The following is a 15,302-nucleotide window of genomic DNA, read 5'->3' on the forward strand; positions in this document are numbered from 1 at the left end:
GGTCGCACACAAGCCCCCCATCCCACACCCCCTTATCTCAGCCCAGCCCCCCCATCGCCCCCCATCGCCCCGCACAGCCCTTCCCCCACCCACCCCCTCCCCACCCCCCGATGGACGCCCTCAACCCTCGGCTCCTCCAACGCTCCCCGTGTTCCCCGCTCGCTTGGGACCCTGCAGACCCCCCCAGCCCGGCTTCCCCCACCCCTCAGCGGGGGGTCCCACGCTGCGTCGCGCAGGGGGGCTGCTGCTGTGGCTGTGCGGGATGGCGGCGACCCCGGAGCGGGGCGGGGCAGCGGCTGGGGCGGGCGCTGGACGGACGGCTCGGCTCTGAGCGCTTCGAGGCCATGCTGCAGGCCCAGGGGGTTTCATCGGACACGGCGCGTCTGTTGTGCGCCGGGAGCGACCAGCAGCGCCGCCGGGTGCTGGCGACGGCGAGAAACTGCGAGGAGCTGCGGGCGCCCCGCGGAGGTGAGCGGGGAAAGGGAGCTCCGTCTTCAGCCCATCCCACCTCCATCCCATCCCATCCCATCCCATCCCACCCCATCCCACCCCATCCCATCCCACCCCATCCCATCCCATCCCATCCATCCCATCCCATCCCATCCCATCCCATCCCATCCCATCCCATCCCACCTCCATCCCATCCCATCCCACCCCATCCCACCCATCCCACCCCATCCCACCCCATCCATCCCATCCCACCCCATCCCACCCCACCCCATCCCATCCCACCTCCATCCCATCCCATCCCATCCCATCCCATCCCATCCCATCCCATCCCATCCCACCTCCATCCCATCCCATCCCACCCCATCCCACCCCATCCCCACCCCATCCCACCCCATCCCACCCCATCCCACCCCATCCCACCCCATCCCACCCCATCCCACCTCCATCCCATCCCACCCCATCCCACCCCACCCCATCCCACCCCATCCCACCCCATCCCATCCCATCCCATCCCATCCCATCCCATCCCATCCCATCCCATCCCATCCCATCCCATCCCATCCCATCCCACCCCATCCATCCCATCCCATCCCATCCCATCCCATCCCATCCCCACCCCATCCCATCCCACCCCATCCCATCCCAATCCCATCCCACCCCATCCCATCCCACCCCATCCCATCCATCCCACCCCATCCATCCCATCCCATCCCATCCCATCCCATCCCATCCCATCCCATCCCATCCCATCCCACCCCATCCATCCCACCCAATCCCATCCCACCTCCACCCCATCCCACCCCACCCCATCCCAATCCCATCCCATCCCACCCCATCCCATCCCATCCCACCCCATCCCATCCCATCCCACCCCACCCCATCCCATCCCACCCCACCCCACCCCACCCCATCCCATTTCCATCCCATCCCATCTCCATCCCATCCCATCCCACCCCACCTCACCCCATCCCTCTCCATCCCCACTCGCTGCCCCCCTCTGTCCTCCCCTCCACCCTCCTCAAACCCTGCATCCCCCAATCCCCCCCTCTGCTGCCCTGGACCCCCCTCACCCCTTGTCTCTCCCCCAGCGAACCCCTCCTCACACCAGCAGCTCTCCACGCCTCCCGAGCCCCGGTGCTGAACCCCCCCCCCCCCTCCCGCATCCCTCAGCCGTGCGGTGACGCCGCGGTTCCCCTCCTCCCAGGCGCGGTGCGCGGGGTGGCCCGCGCTGCCGTTGGCGCAGACGCTGCACGCGATGGGAGCCGGACGGACGCGAGCCGGGGAAAAAATCGACCCGAGTGTCGGAGCCGAGCGTGCTGGTGGGAGGCGGTGGCAGCGGCTGCGGAAGGTGAGGGGGAGGCGGGGGGGCACAAAGCGGGGCCGGTCCCGCTGTCGGTCCCGGTGCCGCATCCTGGTGCCATATCCTTGCCCTGGTTCCACATCCCTGTGCTGGTCCCACATCCCTGTGCTGGTCCCACATCCCTGTGCTGGTCCCGGTGCCGTATCAAGGTGCCGTTTCCCGGTGCCCTGTCCGGTGCCGCATCCCGGTGCCGTTTCCCGGTGCCATAATCTTGTTGTTGGTCCTGGTGCCACAAAACCGGTTCCACATCCCAGTGCCGGTCCCTGTGCCGCATCACAGTGCCGTTTCCTGGTGCCGTATCCCAGTGCTGCATCCCGGTGCCGTATCCTGGTGCCGTATCAAGGTGCCCCATCCCGGTGCCGCACCCCAGTGCCATTTCCCGCTGCCCGTATCTCGGTGCCGCATCCCGGTTTTGCATCCCACTGCCTCATCCCGGTGCCAACAACCCAGTGAAGTATCCCGGTGCCGCATCCTGGTGCCGTTTCCTGATGCACCACCCCAGTGCCGTATCAAGGTGTCGGGTCCCGGGTGCCACAAACCGGTACCACATCCTGGAGCCGCATCCCGGTTCCACATCCCAGTGCCACGTCCCAGTTTTGCGTCCTGGTGCCACAACCCAGGGAAGTATCCCAGTTCCACATCCCAGTTCCACATCCCGGTTCCACATCCCGGTTCCACATCCCGGTGCCGCATCCTGATGCCGTTTCCCAGTGCCGTATCAAGGTGCCAGTCCTGGTGCCGTATCGCAGTGCCGTTTTCCCGGTGCCCTGTTCCGGTTCCACATCCCGGTGCCCGTAGTTGCCAAGGTGTCAGTCCCAGTACTGTATCCCAGTGCTGCATCCCAGTGCCCTGTCCCGGTTCCACATCCCAGTGCCGGTTCTGGTGCCGTATCCCTGTGCCCCATCCACGGTGCCGTATCCTGGTGTCAGTCCCATTGCCTCATCCCGGTTCTGCATCCCGGTGCCAGCACCCCGGTACCACATCCTGGTGCCGTATCTCGGTGCCCGTGTCCCAGTTTCACATCCCACCTGCCTCATCCTGGTGCCACAACCCAGGGAAGTATCCCGGTGCCGCATCCTGGTGCCGTTTCCCCGATGCACCACCCCGGTGCCATATCAAGGTGTCGGTCCCGGTGCCACATCGCAGTGCCATTTCCCGGTGCCACAAATCAGTTCCCCATCCAGTGCTGGTCCCCGGTGCCGCATCCCGGTGCCGTTTCCCGGTGCCTTGTCCCGGTTCCACATCCCAATGCCCCATCCCGGTGCCGTTTCCCGGTGCCATATCTTGGTGTCGGTCCTGGTGCCGTATCCAAGTATCCCAAGCGCTGCATCCCGGTGCCGTACCCTGGTGCCCGTATCAAGGTGTTGGTCCGGTTCCACATCCCGGTGCCGGTTCCGGTGCCATATCCCAGTGCCCCATCCTGGTGCCGTATCCTGATACCGTATCAAGGTGCCGTTTCCCAGTGCCATATCAAGGTGTCAGTCCCGGTGCTGCATCCCCGGTGCCATATCCTGGTGTCGGTCCTGGTGCCACAAACCGGTTCTGCATCCCAGTGCTGGTCCTGGTGCCGTATCCCAGTGCCGCATCCAGTGCCGCATCCAGTGCCATATCTTGGTGCCGTGTCCCGGTTTCACATCCCACTGCCGTATCCCGGTGCCACAATCCAGGGAAGTATCCCGGTCCCACATCCTGGTGCTGCATCCCAGTGCCGTTTCCCAGTGCCCTGTCCTGGTTCCACATCCCGGTGCCGTTTCCTGGTGCCGTATCAAGGTGCCGGTCCCGGTTCCCTCATCCTGGTGCCATATCCTGGTGTCGGTCCCGGTGCCACAAACCGGTTCCACATCCCGGTGCCGGTTCTGGTGCCCGTATCCCTGTGCCCCATCCCGGTGCCGTATCCTGGTGTCAGTCCCATTGCCTCATCCTGGTTCTGCGTCCCGGTTCTGTTTCCTGGTACCACATCCCACTGCCGTATCTCGGTGCCCCGCGTCCCGGTTTCGCATCCCACTGCCTCATCCCGGTGCCACAACCCAGTGAAGTATCCTGGTGCCGCATCCCGGTGCCGTTTCCCAGTGCCCCCATCCCGGTGCCGTATCCCGGTGCCGGTTCCCGGGTTCCCCATCCCAATTCCACATCCCAGTGCCGTATCAAGGTGCCACATCCTGCATCCCAGATCCACATCCAGTGCTGTATCCCGGTGCCAGTCCCAGTTCTGCATCCTGGTGCTGGTTCCGGTGCCACATCCCGGTTCCACATCCCAGTGCCAGTCTCGGTTCCGCATCCTGGTGCCATATCCCGGTGCCGCATCCCGGTACTGTATCCAGGTGCCCCATCCCCTCTTCCCCATTCCTGTGCCCCATCCCGGTGCCGTATCCAAGTGTCGGTCCCGGTTCTGTATCCCTGGTTCCACATCCCGGTGCCATTTCCCGGTGCCGTATCAAGGTGCCGGTCCCGGTTCCTCAACCTGGGTGCCATATCCTGGTGTCGGTCCCAGTGCCACAAACCGGTTCCACATACCGGTGCCACTTCCAATGCTGCATCGCAGTGCCCCATCCGGTGCCGTTTCCCAGTGCTGCATCCTGGTACCGTTTCCCCGGTTCCGCATCCCAGTGCCGTATCAAGGTGTCGGTCCCGGTGCCACAAACCGGTAACCACATCCCAGTGCCGCATCCCGGTACCACATCCTGGTGCCGGTATCCCGGTTCCACATCCCAGTGCCACATCCCATTTTCGCATCCCAGTGCCACAACCCAGGGAAGCACCCCGGTTCCACATCCCGGTTCCACATCCTGGTACCACATCCCAGTGCCGCATCCCGGTGCCGTATCAAGGTGCCAGTCCTGGTGTCGTATCGCAGTGCCGTTTCCCGGTTCCACATCCTGGTGCCGCATCCCGGTGCCGTAGTTGCCAAGGTGTCAGTCCCAGTACTGCATCCCAGTGCCGCATCCCAGTGCCCTGTCCCGGTTCCACATCCCAGTGCCGGTTCTGGTTCCGTATCCCTGTGCCCCATCCCGGTGCCGTATCCTGGTGTCAGTCCCATTGCCTCATCCCGGTTCTGCATCCCGGTTCTGGTTCCCGGTACCACATCCCGCTGCCGTATCTCAGTGCCGTGTCCCGGTTTCGCATCCCACTGCCTCATCCCGGTGCCACAACCCAGTGAAGTATCCCGGTGCCGCATCCCGGTGCCGTTTCCCAGTGCCCCATCCCGGTGCCATATCCCGGTGCCGGTCCCGGTTCCACATCCCGGTTCCACATCCTGGTGCCGTATCCCGGTGCCAGTCCCAGTGCCACATCCCGGTTCCACATCCCAGTGCCCCATCCTGCTTCCCCATTCCTGTGCCCCATCCCGGTGCCGTATCCAAGTGTCGGTCCCGGTTCTGCATCCCTGGTTCCACATCCCGGTGCCATTTCCCGGTGCCGTATCAAGGTGCCGGTCCCGGTTCCTCATCCCGGTGCTACATCCTGGTGTCGGTCCCAGTGCCACAAACCGGTTCCACATCCCGGTGCCACTTCCAATGCTGCATCGCAGTGCCCCATCCTGGTGCCGTTTCCCGGTGCCGCATCCTGGTACCGTTTCCAGGTTCCACATCCCAGTGCCATATCAAGGTGTCGGTCCCGGTGCCACAAACCGGTACCACATCCCGGTGCCGTATCCCGGTACCACATCCCAGTGCCGCATCCCAGTGCCATATCCCGGTACCACATCCTGGAGCCGCATCCTGGTACCACATCCCGGTGCCACGTCCCAGTTTCGCATCCCGGTGCCACAACCCAGGGAAGTATCCCGGTTCCACATCCCGGTTCCACATCCTGGTACCACAGCCCGGTGCCGCATCCCGGTGCCGTAGTTGCCAAGGTGTCAGTCCCAGTACTGTATCCCAGTGCCGCATCCCAGTGCCCTGTCCCGGTTCCGCATCCCAGTGCCAGTTATGGTGCCGTATCCCTGTGCCCCATCCCGGTGCCGTATCCTGGTGTCAGTCCCATTGCCTCATCCCGGTTCTGCATCCCGGTGCTGTTTCCCGGTACCACATCCCGCTGCCGTATCTCGGTGCTGCATCCTGGTTTCGCATCCCACTGCCTCATCCCGGTGCCACAACCCAGTGAAGTATCCTGGTGCCGCATCCCGGTGCCGTTTCCCAGTGCCCCATACTGGTGCCGTATCCCGGTGCCGGTCCCTAGTGCCACATCCTGCATCCCAGATCCACATCCCGGTGCTGTATCCCCGTGCCAGTCCCGGTTCTGCATCCTGGTGCTGGTTCCGGTGCCGCATCCCAGTTTCACATCCCACTGCCTCATCCTGGTGCCACAACCCAGTGAAGTATCCCGGTGCCGCATCCCGGTGCCGTTTCCCAGTGCCCCATCCCGGTGCCGTATCCCGGTGCCGGTCCTGGTTCCACATCCCAGTTCCACATCCCGGTGCCGTATCAAGGTGCCGGTCCCAGTGCCACATCCTGCATCCCAGATCCACATCCCGGTGCTGTATCCCCGTGCCAGTCCCGGTTCTGCATCCTGGTGCTGGTTCCGGTGCCACATCCCGGTTCCACATCCCAGTGCCAGTCTCGGTTCCGCATCCTGGTGCCATATCCCGGTGCCGCATCCCGGTACTGTATCCAGGTGCCCCATCCCTCTTCCCCATTCCTGTGCCCCATCCCGGTGCCGTATCCAAGTGTCGGTCCCGGTTCTGTATCCCTGGTTCCACATCCCGGTGCCATTTCCCGGTGCCGTATCAAGGTGCCGGTCCCGGTTCCTCAACCTGGTGCCATATCCTGGTGTCGGTCCCAGTGCCACAAACCGGTTCCACATACCGGTGCCACTTCCAATGCTGCATCGCAGTGCCCCATCCCGGTGCCGTTTCCCAGTGCTGCATCCTGGTACCGTTTCCCGGTTCCGCATCCCAGTGCCGTATCAAGGTGTCGGTCCCGGTGCCACAAACCGGTACCACATCCCAGTGCCGCATCCCGGTACCACATCCTGGTGCCGTATCCCGGTTCCACATCCCAGTGCCACATCCCATTTTCGCATCCCAGTGCCACAACCCAGGGAAGCACCCCGGTTCCACATCCCGGTTCCACATCCTGGTACCACATCCCAGTGCCGCATCCCGGTGCCGTATCAAGGTGCCAGTCCTGGTGTCGTATCGCAGTGCCGTTTCCCGGTTCCACATCCTGGTGCCGCATCCCGGTGCCGTAGTTGCCAAGGTGTCAGTCCCAGTACTGCATCCCAGTGCCGCATCCCAGTGCCCTGTCCCGGTTCCACATCCCAGTGCCGGTTCTGGTTCCGTATCCCTGTGCCCCATCCCGGTGCCGTATCCTGGTGTCAGTCCCATTGCCTCATCCCGGTTCTGCATCCCGGTTCTGGTTCCCGGTACCACATCCCGCTGCCGTATCTCAGTGCCGTGTCCCGGTTTCGCATCCCACTGCCTCATCCCGGTGCCACAACCCAGTGAAGTATCCCGGTGCCGCATCCCGGTGCCGTTTCCCAGTGCCCCATCCCGGTGCCATATCCCGGTGCCGGTCCCGGTTCCACATCCCGGTTCCACATCCTGGTGCCGTATCCCGGTGCCAGTCCCAGTGCCACATCCCGGTTCCACATCCCAGTGCCCCATCCTGCTTCCCCATTCCTGTGCCCCATCCCGGTGCCGTATCCAAGTGTCGGTCCCGGTTCTGCATCCCTGGTTCCACATCCCGGTGCCATTTCCCGGTGCCGTATCAAGGTGCCGGTCCCGGTTCCTCATCCCGGTGCTACATCCTGGTGTCGGTCCCAGTGCCACAAACCGGTTCCACATCCCGGTGCCACTTCCAATGCTGCATCGCAGTGCCCCATCCTGGTGCCGTTTCCCGGTGCCGCATCCTGGTACCGTTTCCAGGTTCCACATCCCAGTGCCATATCAAGGTGTCGGTCCCGGTGCCACAAACCGGTACCACATCCCGGTGCCGTATCCCGGTACCACATCCCAGTGCCGCATCCCAGTGCCATATCCCGGTACCACATCCTGGAGCCGCATCCTGGTACCACATCCCGGTGCCACGTCCCAGTTTCGCATCCCGGTGCCACAACCCAGGGAAGTATCCCGGTTCCACATCCCGGTTCCACATCCTGGTACCACAGCCCGGTGCCGCATCCCGGTGCCGTAGTTGCCAAGGTGTCAGTCCCAGTACTGTATCCCAGTGCCGCATCCCAGTGCCCTGTCCCGGTTCCGCATCCCAGTGCCAGTTATGGTGCCGTATCCCTGTGCCCCATCCCGGTGCCGTATCCTGGTGTCAGTCCCATTGCCTCATCCCGGTTCTGCATCCCGGTGCTGTTTCCCGGTACCACATCCCGCTGCCGTATCTCGGTGCTGCATCCTGGTTTCGCATCCCACTGCCTCATCCCGGTGCCACAACCCAGTGAAGTATCCTGGTGCCGCATCCCGGTGCCGTTTCCCAGTGCCCCATACTGGTGCCGTATCCCGGTGCCGGTCCCAGTGCCACATCCTGCATCCCAGATCCACATCCCGGTGCTGTATCCCCGTGCCAGTCCCGGTTCTGCATCCTGGTGCTGGTTCCGGTGCCGCATCCCAGTTTCACATCCCACTGCCTCATCCTGGTGCCACAACCCAGTGAAGTATCCCGGTGCCGCATCCCGGTGCCGTTTCCCAGTGCCCCATCCCGGTGCCGTATCCCGGTGCCGGTCCTGGTTCCACATCCCAGTTCCACATCCCGGTGCCGTATCAAGGTGCCGGTCCCAGTGCCACATCCTGCATCCCAGATCCACATCCCGGTGCTGTATCCCCGTGCCAGTCCCGGTTCTGCATCCTGGTGCTGGTTCCGGTGCCACATCCCGGTTCCACATCCCGGTGCCAGTCTCGGTTCCACATCCTGGTGCCATATCCCAGTGCCCCATCCCGGTGCCATATCCTGGTGTCGGTCCCGGTGCCACAAACCGGTTCCACATCCCAGGGCTGGTCCCGGTGCCGTATCCTGGGCTGTATCCCCGTGCCAGTCCCGGTTCCACATCCCAGTGCCCCATCCCTCTTCCCCATTCCTGTGCCCCATCCCGGTGCCGTATCCAAGTGTCGGTCCCGGTTCTGCATCCCTGGTTCCACATCCCGGTGCCGTTTCCCAGTGCCGTATCAAGGTGTCAGTCCCGGTTCCTCATCCTGGTGCCATATCCTGGTGTCGGTCCCGGTGCCACAAACCGGTTCCGCATCCCGGTGCCACTTCCAATGCTGCATCGCAGTGCCCCATCCCGGTGCCGTTTCCCAGTTCTGCATCCCGGTGCCGTTTCCTGGTGCCCCATCCCAGTGCCGTATCAAGGTGTCGGTCCCGGTGCCACAAACCGGTACCACATCCCGGTGCCGCATCCCAGTGCCATATCCCGGTACCACATCCTGGAGCCGCATCCCGGTTCCACATCCCAGTGCCACGTCCCAGTTTTGCATCCCGGTGCCACAACCCAGGGAAGTATCCCAGTTCCACATCCTGGTTCCACATCCTGGTACCACATCCCGGTGCCGCATCCCGGTGCCGTATCAAGGTGCCGGTCCTGGTGCCGTATCGCAGTGCCATTTCCTGGTTCCACATCCCGGTGCCGTAGACACCAAGGTGTCAGTCCCAGTACTGCATCCCAGCGCCGCATCCCAGTGCCCTGTCCCGGTTCCGCATCCCAGTGCCAGTTATGGTGCCGTATCCCTGTGCCCCATCCCGGTGCCGTATCCTGGTGTCAGTCCCATTGCCTCATCCCGGTTCTGCATCCCGGTGCTGTTTCCCGGTACCACATCCCGCTGCCGTATCTCGGTGCTGCATCCTGGTTTCGCATCCCACTGCCTCATCCCGGTGCCACAACCCAGTGAAGTATCCCGGTGCCGCATCCCGGTGCCGTTTCCCGGTGCCCCATACTGGTGCCATATCCCGGTGTCGGTCCCGGTTCCACATCCCGATTCCACATCCTGGTGCCGTATCCCGGTGCCACATCCCGGTTCCACATCCAGGTGCCCCATCCCTCTTCCCCATTCCTGTGCCCCATCCCGGTGCCGTATCCAAGTGTCGGTCCCGGTTCTGCATCCCTGGTTCCACATCCCGGTGCCGTTTCCCGGTGCCGTATCAAGGTGCCGGTCCCGGTTCCTCATCCTGGTGCCATATCCTGGTGTTGGTCCCAGTGCCACAAACCGGTTCCGCATCCCGGTGCCACTTCCAATGCTGCATCGCAGTGCCCCATCCTGGTGCTGTTTCCCGGTGCTGCATCCCAGTACCGTTTCCAGGTTCCACATCCCGGTTCCACATCCCAGTGCTGCATCCCGGTGCCGTTTCCCGATGCTGTTTCCTGGTGCCGTATCAAGGTGCCAGTCCTGGTGTCGTATCGCAGTGCCGTTTCCCAGTTCCACATCCCGGTTCCACATCCCGGTGCTGTAGGTGCCAAGGTGTCAGTCCCAGTACTGCATCCCAGTGCCGCATCCCAGTGCCCTGTCCCGTTTCCACATCCCAGTGCCGGTTCTGATGCCGTATCCCTGTGCCCCATCCCGGTGCCGTATCCTGGTGTCAGTCCCATTGCCTCATCCCGGTTCTGCGTATCTGTATCCCGGTACCACGTCCCAGTTTCGCATCCCGGTGCCACAACCCAGGGAAGTATCCCGGTGCCACATCCCGGTGCCGTTTCCCAGTGCCCCATACTGGTGCCGCATCCCGGTGCCGGTCCCGGTTCCACATCCCGGTTCCACATCCCGGTGCCGTATCAAGGTGCCGGTCCCAGTGCCACATCCTGCATCCCAGATCCACATCCCAGTGCTGCATCCCAGTGCCAGTCCCGGTTCTGCATCCTGGTGCTGGTTCCGGTGCCACATCCCGGTGCCACATCCCGGTGCCACATCCCAGTGCCACATCCCCGTGCCAGTCTCAGTTCCACCTCCTGGTGCCATATCCCGGTGCCGCATCCCGGTACTGTATCCAGGTGCTGCATCCCGCTTCCCCATTCCTGTGCCCCATCCCGGTGCCGTATCTAAGTGTCTGTCCTGGTTCTGCATCCCTGCTTCCACATCCCGGTGCCGTTTCCCGGTGCCGTATCAAGGTGCCGGTCCCAGTTCCTCATCCCGGTGCCACATCCTGGTGCCATATCCCGGTGCCACATCCCGATGCTGTTTCCCGTTGCCGTATCAAGGTGCCGGTCCCGGTTCCTCATCCCGGTGCCATATCCTGGTGTCAGTCCCAGTGCCACAAACCGGTTCCACATCCCGGTGCCACTTCCAATGCCGCATCGCAGTGCCCCATCCCGGTGCTGTTTCCCGGTGCTGCATCCTGGTACCGTTTCCCAGTTCCACATCCCGGTGCCGTATCAAGGTGTCGGTCCTGGTGCCACAAACCGGTACCACATCCTGGTGCCGTATCCTGGTACCACATCCCAGTGCCGCATCCCAGTGCCATATCCCGGTACCACATCCTGGAGCCGCATCCTGGTACCACATCCCGGTGCCACGTCCCAGTTTCGCATCCCAGTGCCACAACCCAGGGAAGTATCCCGGTTCCACATCCCAGTTCCACATCCCGGTTCCACATCCTGGTACCACATCCCGGTGCCGCATCCCGGTGCCGTATCAAGGTGCCAGTCCTGGTGCCGTATCGCAGTGCCGTTTCCCGGTGCCCTGTCCCGGTTCCACATCCCCGTGCCGCATCCCGGTGCCGTAGACACCAAGGTGTCAGTCCCAGTACTGCATCCCGGTTCCACATCCCAGTGCCGGTTCTGGTGCCGTATCCCTGTGCCCCATCCCGGTGCCGTATCCTGGTGTCAGTCCCATTGCCTCATCCCGGTTCTGCGTCCCGGTGCTGTTTCCCGGTACCACATCCCGCTGCCGTATCCCGGTGCCACATCCCGGTGCCGTTTCCCAGTGCCCAATACTGGTGCCGTATCCCGGTGCCGGTCCCGGTTCCACATCCCGGTTCCACATCCCGGTGCCGTATCAAGGTGCCGGTCCCGGTGCCACATCCTGCATCCCAGATCCACATCCCGGTGCTGTATCCCCGTGCCAGTCCCGGTTCTGCATCCTGGTGCTGGTTCCGGTGCCACATCCCGGTTCCACATCCCGGTGCCAGTCTCAGTTCCGCCTCCTGGTGCCATATCCCAGTGCCGCATCCCAGTACCGTATCCTGGTGCTGCATCCCGGTTCCACATCCCAGTGCCCCATCCTGGTGCCGTATCCAAGTGTCGGTCCCGGTTCCGCATCCTGGTGCCATATCCAGGTGCTGCATCCCGGTACCGTATCCCGGTTCTGCATCCTGATTCCACATCCTGGTTCTGTATCCTGGTGCCGGTCCCGGTGCTGCATCCCAGTTCTGCATGCCGGTGCTGCATCCCAGCGCCCCATCCCAGCGCCCCATCCCAGTGCCGCATCCCAGTTCCGGTCCTGGTTCTGGTCCTGGTTCCGGTCCCGGTTCCGTGTCCCAGCGCCCCGTCCCGTTTCCCACAGGTGACCCCTGGCTGCGGCTGCACCACAACGGCCGCTTTGGGAGCGCGCAGCTCCAGGCCCTGCAGAGCGCGCTGCTGCTGGAACCGGACCCGATTCACGGCACCGGGACCAACACCGATACCGGCACCGATACCGGCACCGCCGCGCCGCCCCGCATCGCCGACATCATCCTGCCCCGCACGGAGCTCCGCGGGGAACAATAACGGCGGTTCCGTGCGGGGGGGAATCCGTGAGCGGGGCGACGGGAGCGACGCCGAACCGGCCCGCAGTGACACCGAACCGGACCGGCCCCGCAGCGACACCGGACCGCCCAGTAACGACACCGAACCGCCCGGGTCCTGCAGCGACACTGAACCGCCCCTGTCCCGCAGTGACACCGAACCGGACCGGCCCCGCAGCGACACCGGACCGTCCCAGTCCCTCAGTAGCACCGAACCAATCCGGTTCCGCAGCGGCACCGAACCGCCCAAGCACCGCAGCGACACCGAAGCGCCCTTCAGAGACACCGAACCGGACCGGTCCCGCAGCGACACCAAAGCGCCCCGCAGCGACACTGGACCGCCCAGTAGCGACACCGAACCGGTCCTGCAGCGACACCGAACCGCTTCGGTCCCGCAGTGACACCGAACCGGCCCGGCACTGCAGTGACACCGTAGCGCCCCGCAGCGACACCGGACCGCAGTGACACCGAAGCGCCCCGGTCCCTCAGTAGCACCGAACCACCCCGGTCCTGCAGCGCCACCGAATCACTCTGGCCCGCAGCGACACCGAACCGGACCGGCCCCACAGCGACACCGAAGCGCCCCCCAGCGACACCAAACCGGCCCGGCACCGCAGCGACACCGAACCGGCCCGGTCCCTCAGTGACACCGCAACGCCCGCAGCGACACCGAACCGCCCCAGCAGCGCAGCGACACACCGAACCGGCCCGGTCCCGTAGCGACACCGGACAGCAGTGACACCGAACCGGCCCGCAGTGACACCGCTCCGGTCCAGCAGTCACACCGAACAGCAGTGACACCGAACCGGCCCGGTCCAGCAGTGACACCGAACCGCAGTGACACCGCATCACCCCGCAGTGACACCGAACCGCAGTGACACCGCATCACCCCGCAGTGACACCGAACCGGCCCGGTCCAGCAGTGACACCGAACCGCAGTGACACCGCACCGCCCCGCAGCCCCGCGCTCCGAGCAGCGCTCGCAGCAGAGCGCTGCGCTCAGCGGGCCGAACAGCGCCCCCTGCTGGACGGAGCGCCACGGTCCTCCTAGAACACGACCGATCTGTCCATCTATGAGTCCGTGTGTCCGTCCGCGTTTCCGTGTGTCCGTCCGCGTTTCCGTGTGTCCGTCCGCGTGTGCGGGCAGCAGCAACCTGTGTCCTGTCAGCATGAATGTGGGTGCGACGCTTTGCTGCGCTCACTGCAACAACGTCCTGCAGGAGATGGGTCAAAGCACAGGATGTGGGTGGGGGGCATCGGTGGTGGGTGGACCTGGCGGCCCCAGAGGGATTTCCTGACCCTAAAGGTCCGTGATCCCATTTAGGGATGTGGTTTGGTGGGTGATGGTGGTGATGGATGGATTTGTTGGTCCCAGAGGGATTTCCTGACCCTAAAGGTTCCATGGCCCTATTTAAGGTGATGGTTGGTGGCCATGGTGGGGATGGATGGCGTTGGTGGCCCCAGAGGGATTTCCTGACCCTAAAGGTTCCATGATCCCATTTAGGGATGTGGTTTGGTGGGTGACATTGATGGTGGATGGATCTGGGGGTCCCAGAGGGATTTCAGACCCTAATGGCCCTGTGACCCTACTTATGGTGATGGTCGGTGGCCATGGTGGGGATGGATGGCATTGGTGGTCCCAGGGGGGTTTCCTGACCCTAAAGGTCCGTGGTCCCATTTAGGGACGTGGTTTGGTGGGTGATGCTGGTAATGGATGGATTTGGTGGTTCCAGAGGGATTTCAGACCCTAAAGGTCCCATGGCCCTATTTAGGGTGGTGGTTGGAGGCCATGGTGGGGATGGATGGTGTTGGTGGTCCCAGAGGGATTTCCTGACCCTAAAGGTTCCATGATCCCATTTAGGGACGTGGTTTGGTCGGTGATGGTGGTGGTGGATGGATTGGGTGGTCATAAAGGGATTTTCCAACCCTAAAGGTGCCATGGCCCTATTTAGGGTGGTGGGTGGCCAATGGTGGGGAACAATGGTGTTGGTGGTCCTAGAGGGGTTTCCTGACCCTAAAGGTCCCATGATCCCATTTAGGGCCATGGTTTGGTCGGTGACATTGATGGTGGATGGATTTGGTGATCCCAGAGGGATTTCCTGACCCTAAAGGTCCCATGATCCCATTTAGGGATGTGGTTTGGTGGGTGGCATTGGTGATGGATGGCCTTGGGGGACCCAGAAGATTTCCTGGCCCTAAAGGTCCCATGATCCCATTTAGGGACGTGGTTTGGTGGGTGATGGTGGTCATGGATGGATTTGGTGATCCCAGAGGCATTTCGGACCCTAAAGGTCCCATGATCCCATTTAGGGACGTGGTTTGGTCGGTGATGCCGGTGTTGGGTGGATTTGGGGGTCCCAGAGGGATTTTGGACCCTAAAAGTTCCTTGGCCATATTTATGGTGATGCTTGGTTGCCACTGGTGGGGATGGATGGTGTTGGTGGTCCCAGGGGGGGGGCCTGACCCTAAAGGTCTGTGGTCCCATTTAGGGACGTGGTTTGGGGGGTGATGCTGGTAATGGATGGATTTGGTGATCCTAGAGGGATTTCAGACCCTAAAGGTCCCATGGCCCTATTTAGGGGGATGGTTGGTGGCCATGGTGGGGATGGATGGTCTGGATGGTCCCAGAAGGGTTTCCTGACCCTAAAGATCCCATGATCCCATTTAGAGATGCGTTTTGGTGGGTGGCATTGATGGTGGATGGCCTTGGGAGACCCAGAAGATTTCCTGGCCCTAAACACCCCATGATCCCATTCAGGGACGTGGTTTGGTGGGTGATGCTGGTCATGGATGGATTTGTTGGTCCCAGAGGGATTTCCTGACCCTAACAGTTCCATGGC

At 63.2% G+C, this 15,302-nt stretch overlaps 2 protein-coding genes across 2 annotated transcripts in view; both read left to right on the plus strand.

Moving 5' to 3' along the window:
• Positions 1-13,584, plus strand: part of LOC125687828 (uncharacterized) — a 14,128-nt gene extending 544 nt beyond the window's left edge. The window contains 4 exon segments of the mRNA XM_048933110.1: positions 42-468; positions 1,655-1,873; positions 1,875-2,533; positions 11,378-13,584. Coding sequence (XP_048789067.1) covers positions 42-468; positions 1,655-1,873; positions 1,875-2,533; positions 11,378-12,863 — 2,791 coding nt within the window. The 3' untranslated portion in view covers positions 12,864-13,584.
• On the plus strand, positions 4,530-11,118 carry LOC125687817 (uncharacterized). Its single transcript, XM_048933096.1, has 2 exons — positions 4,530-5,972; positions 8,522-11,118. Exons 1-2 carry the CDS (start codon positions 5,737-5,739, stop codon positions 9,636-9,638), a joined length of 1,353 nt encoding a protein of 450 aa, XP_048789053.1. The 5' UTR covers positions 4,530-5,736; the 3' UTR covers positions 9,639-11,118.
• Positions 13,585-15,302: the final 1,718 nt, after the last annotated feature.

Source organism: Lagopus muta, unplaced genomic scaffold, assembly GCF_023343835.1.
Source record: "Lagopus muta isolate bLagMut1 unplaced genomic scaffold, bLagMut1 primary scaffold_91, whole genome shotgun sequence".
Lineage (NCBI taxonomy): Eukaryota > Metazoa > Chordata > Aves > Galliformes > Phasianidae > Lagopus > Lagopus muta.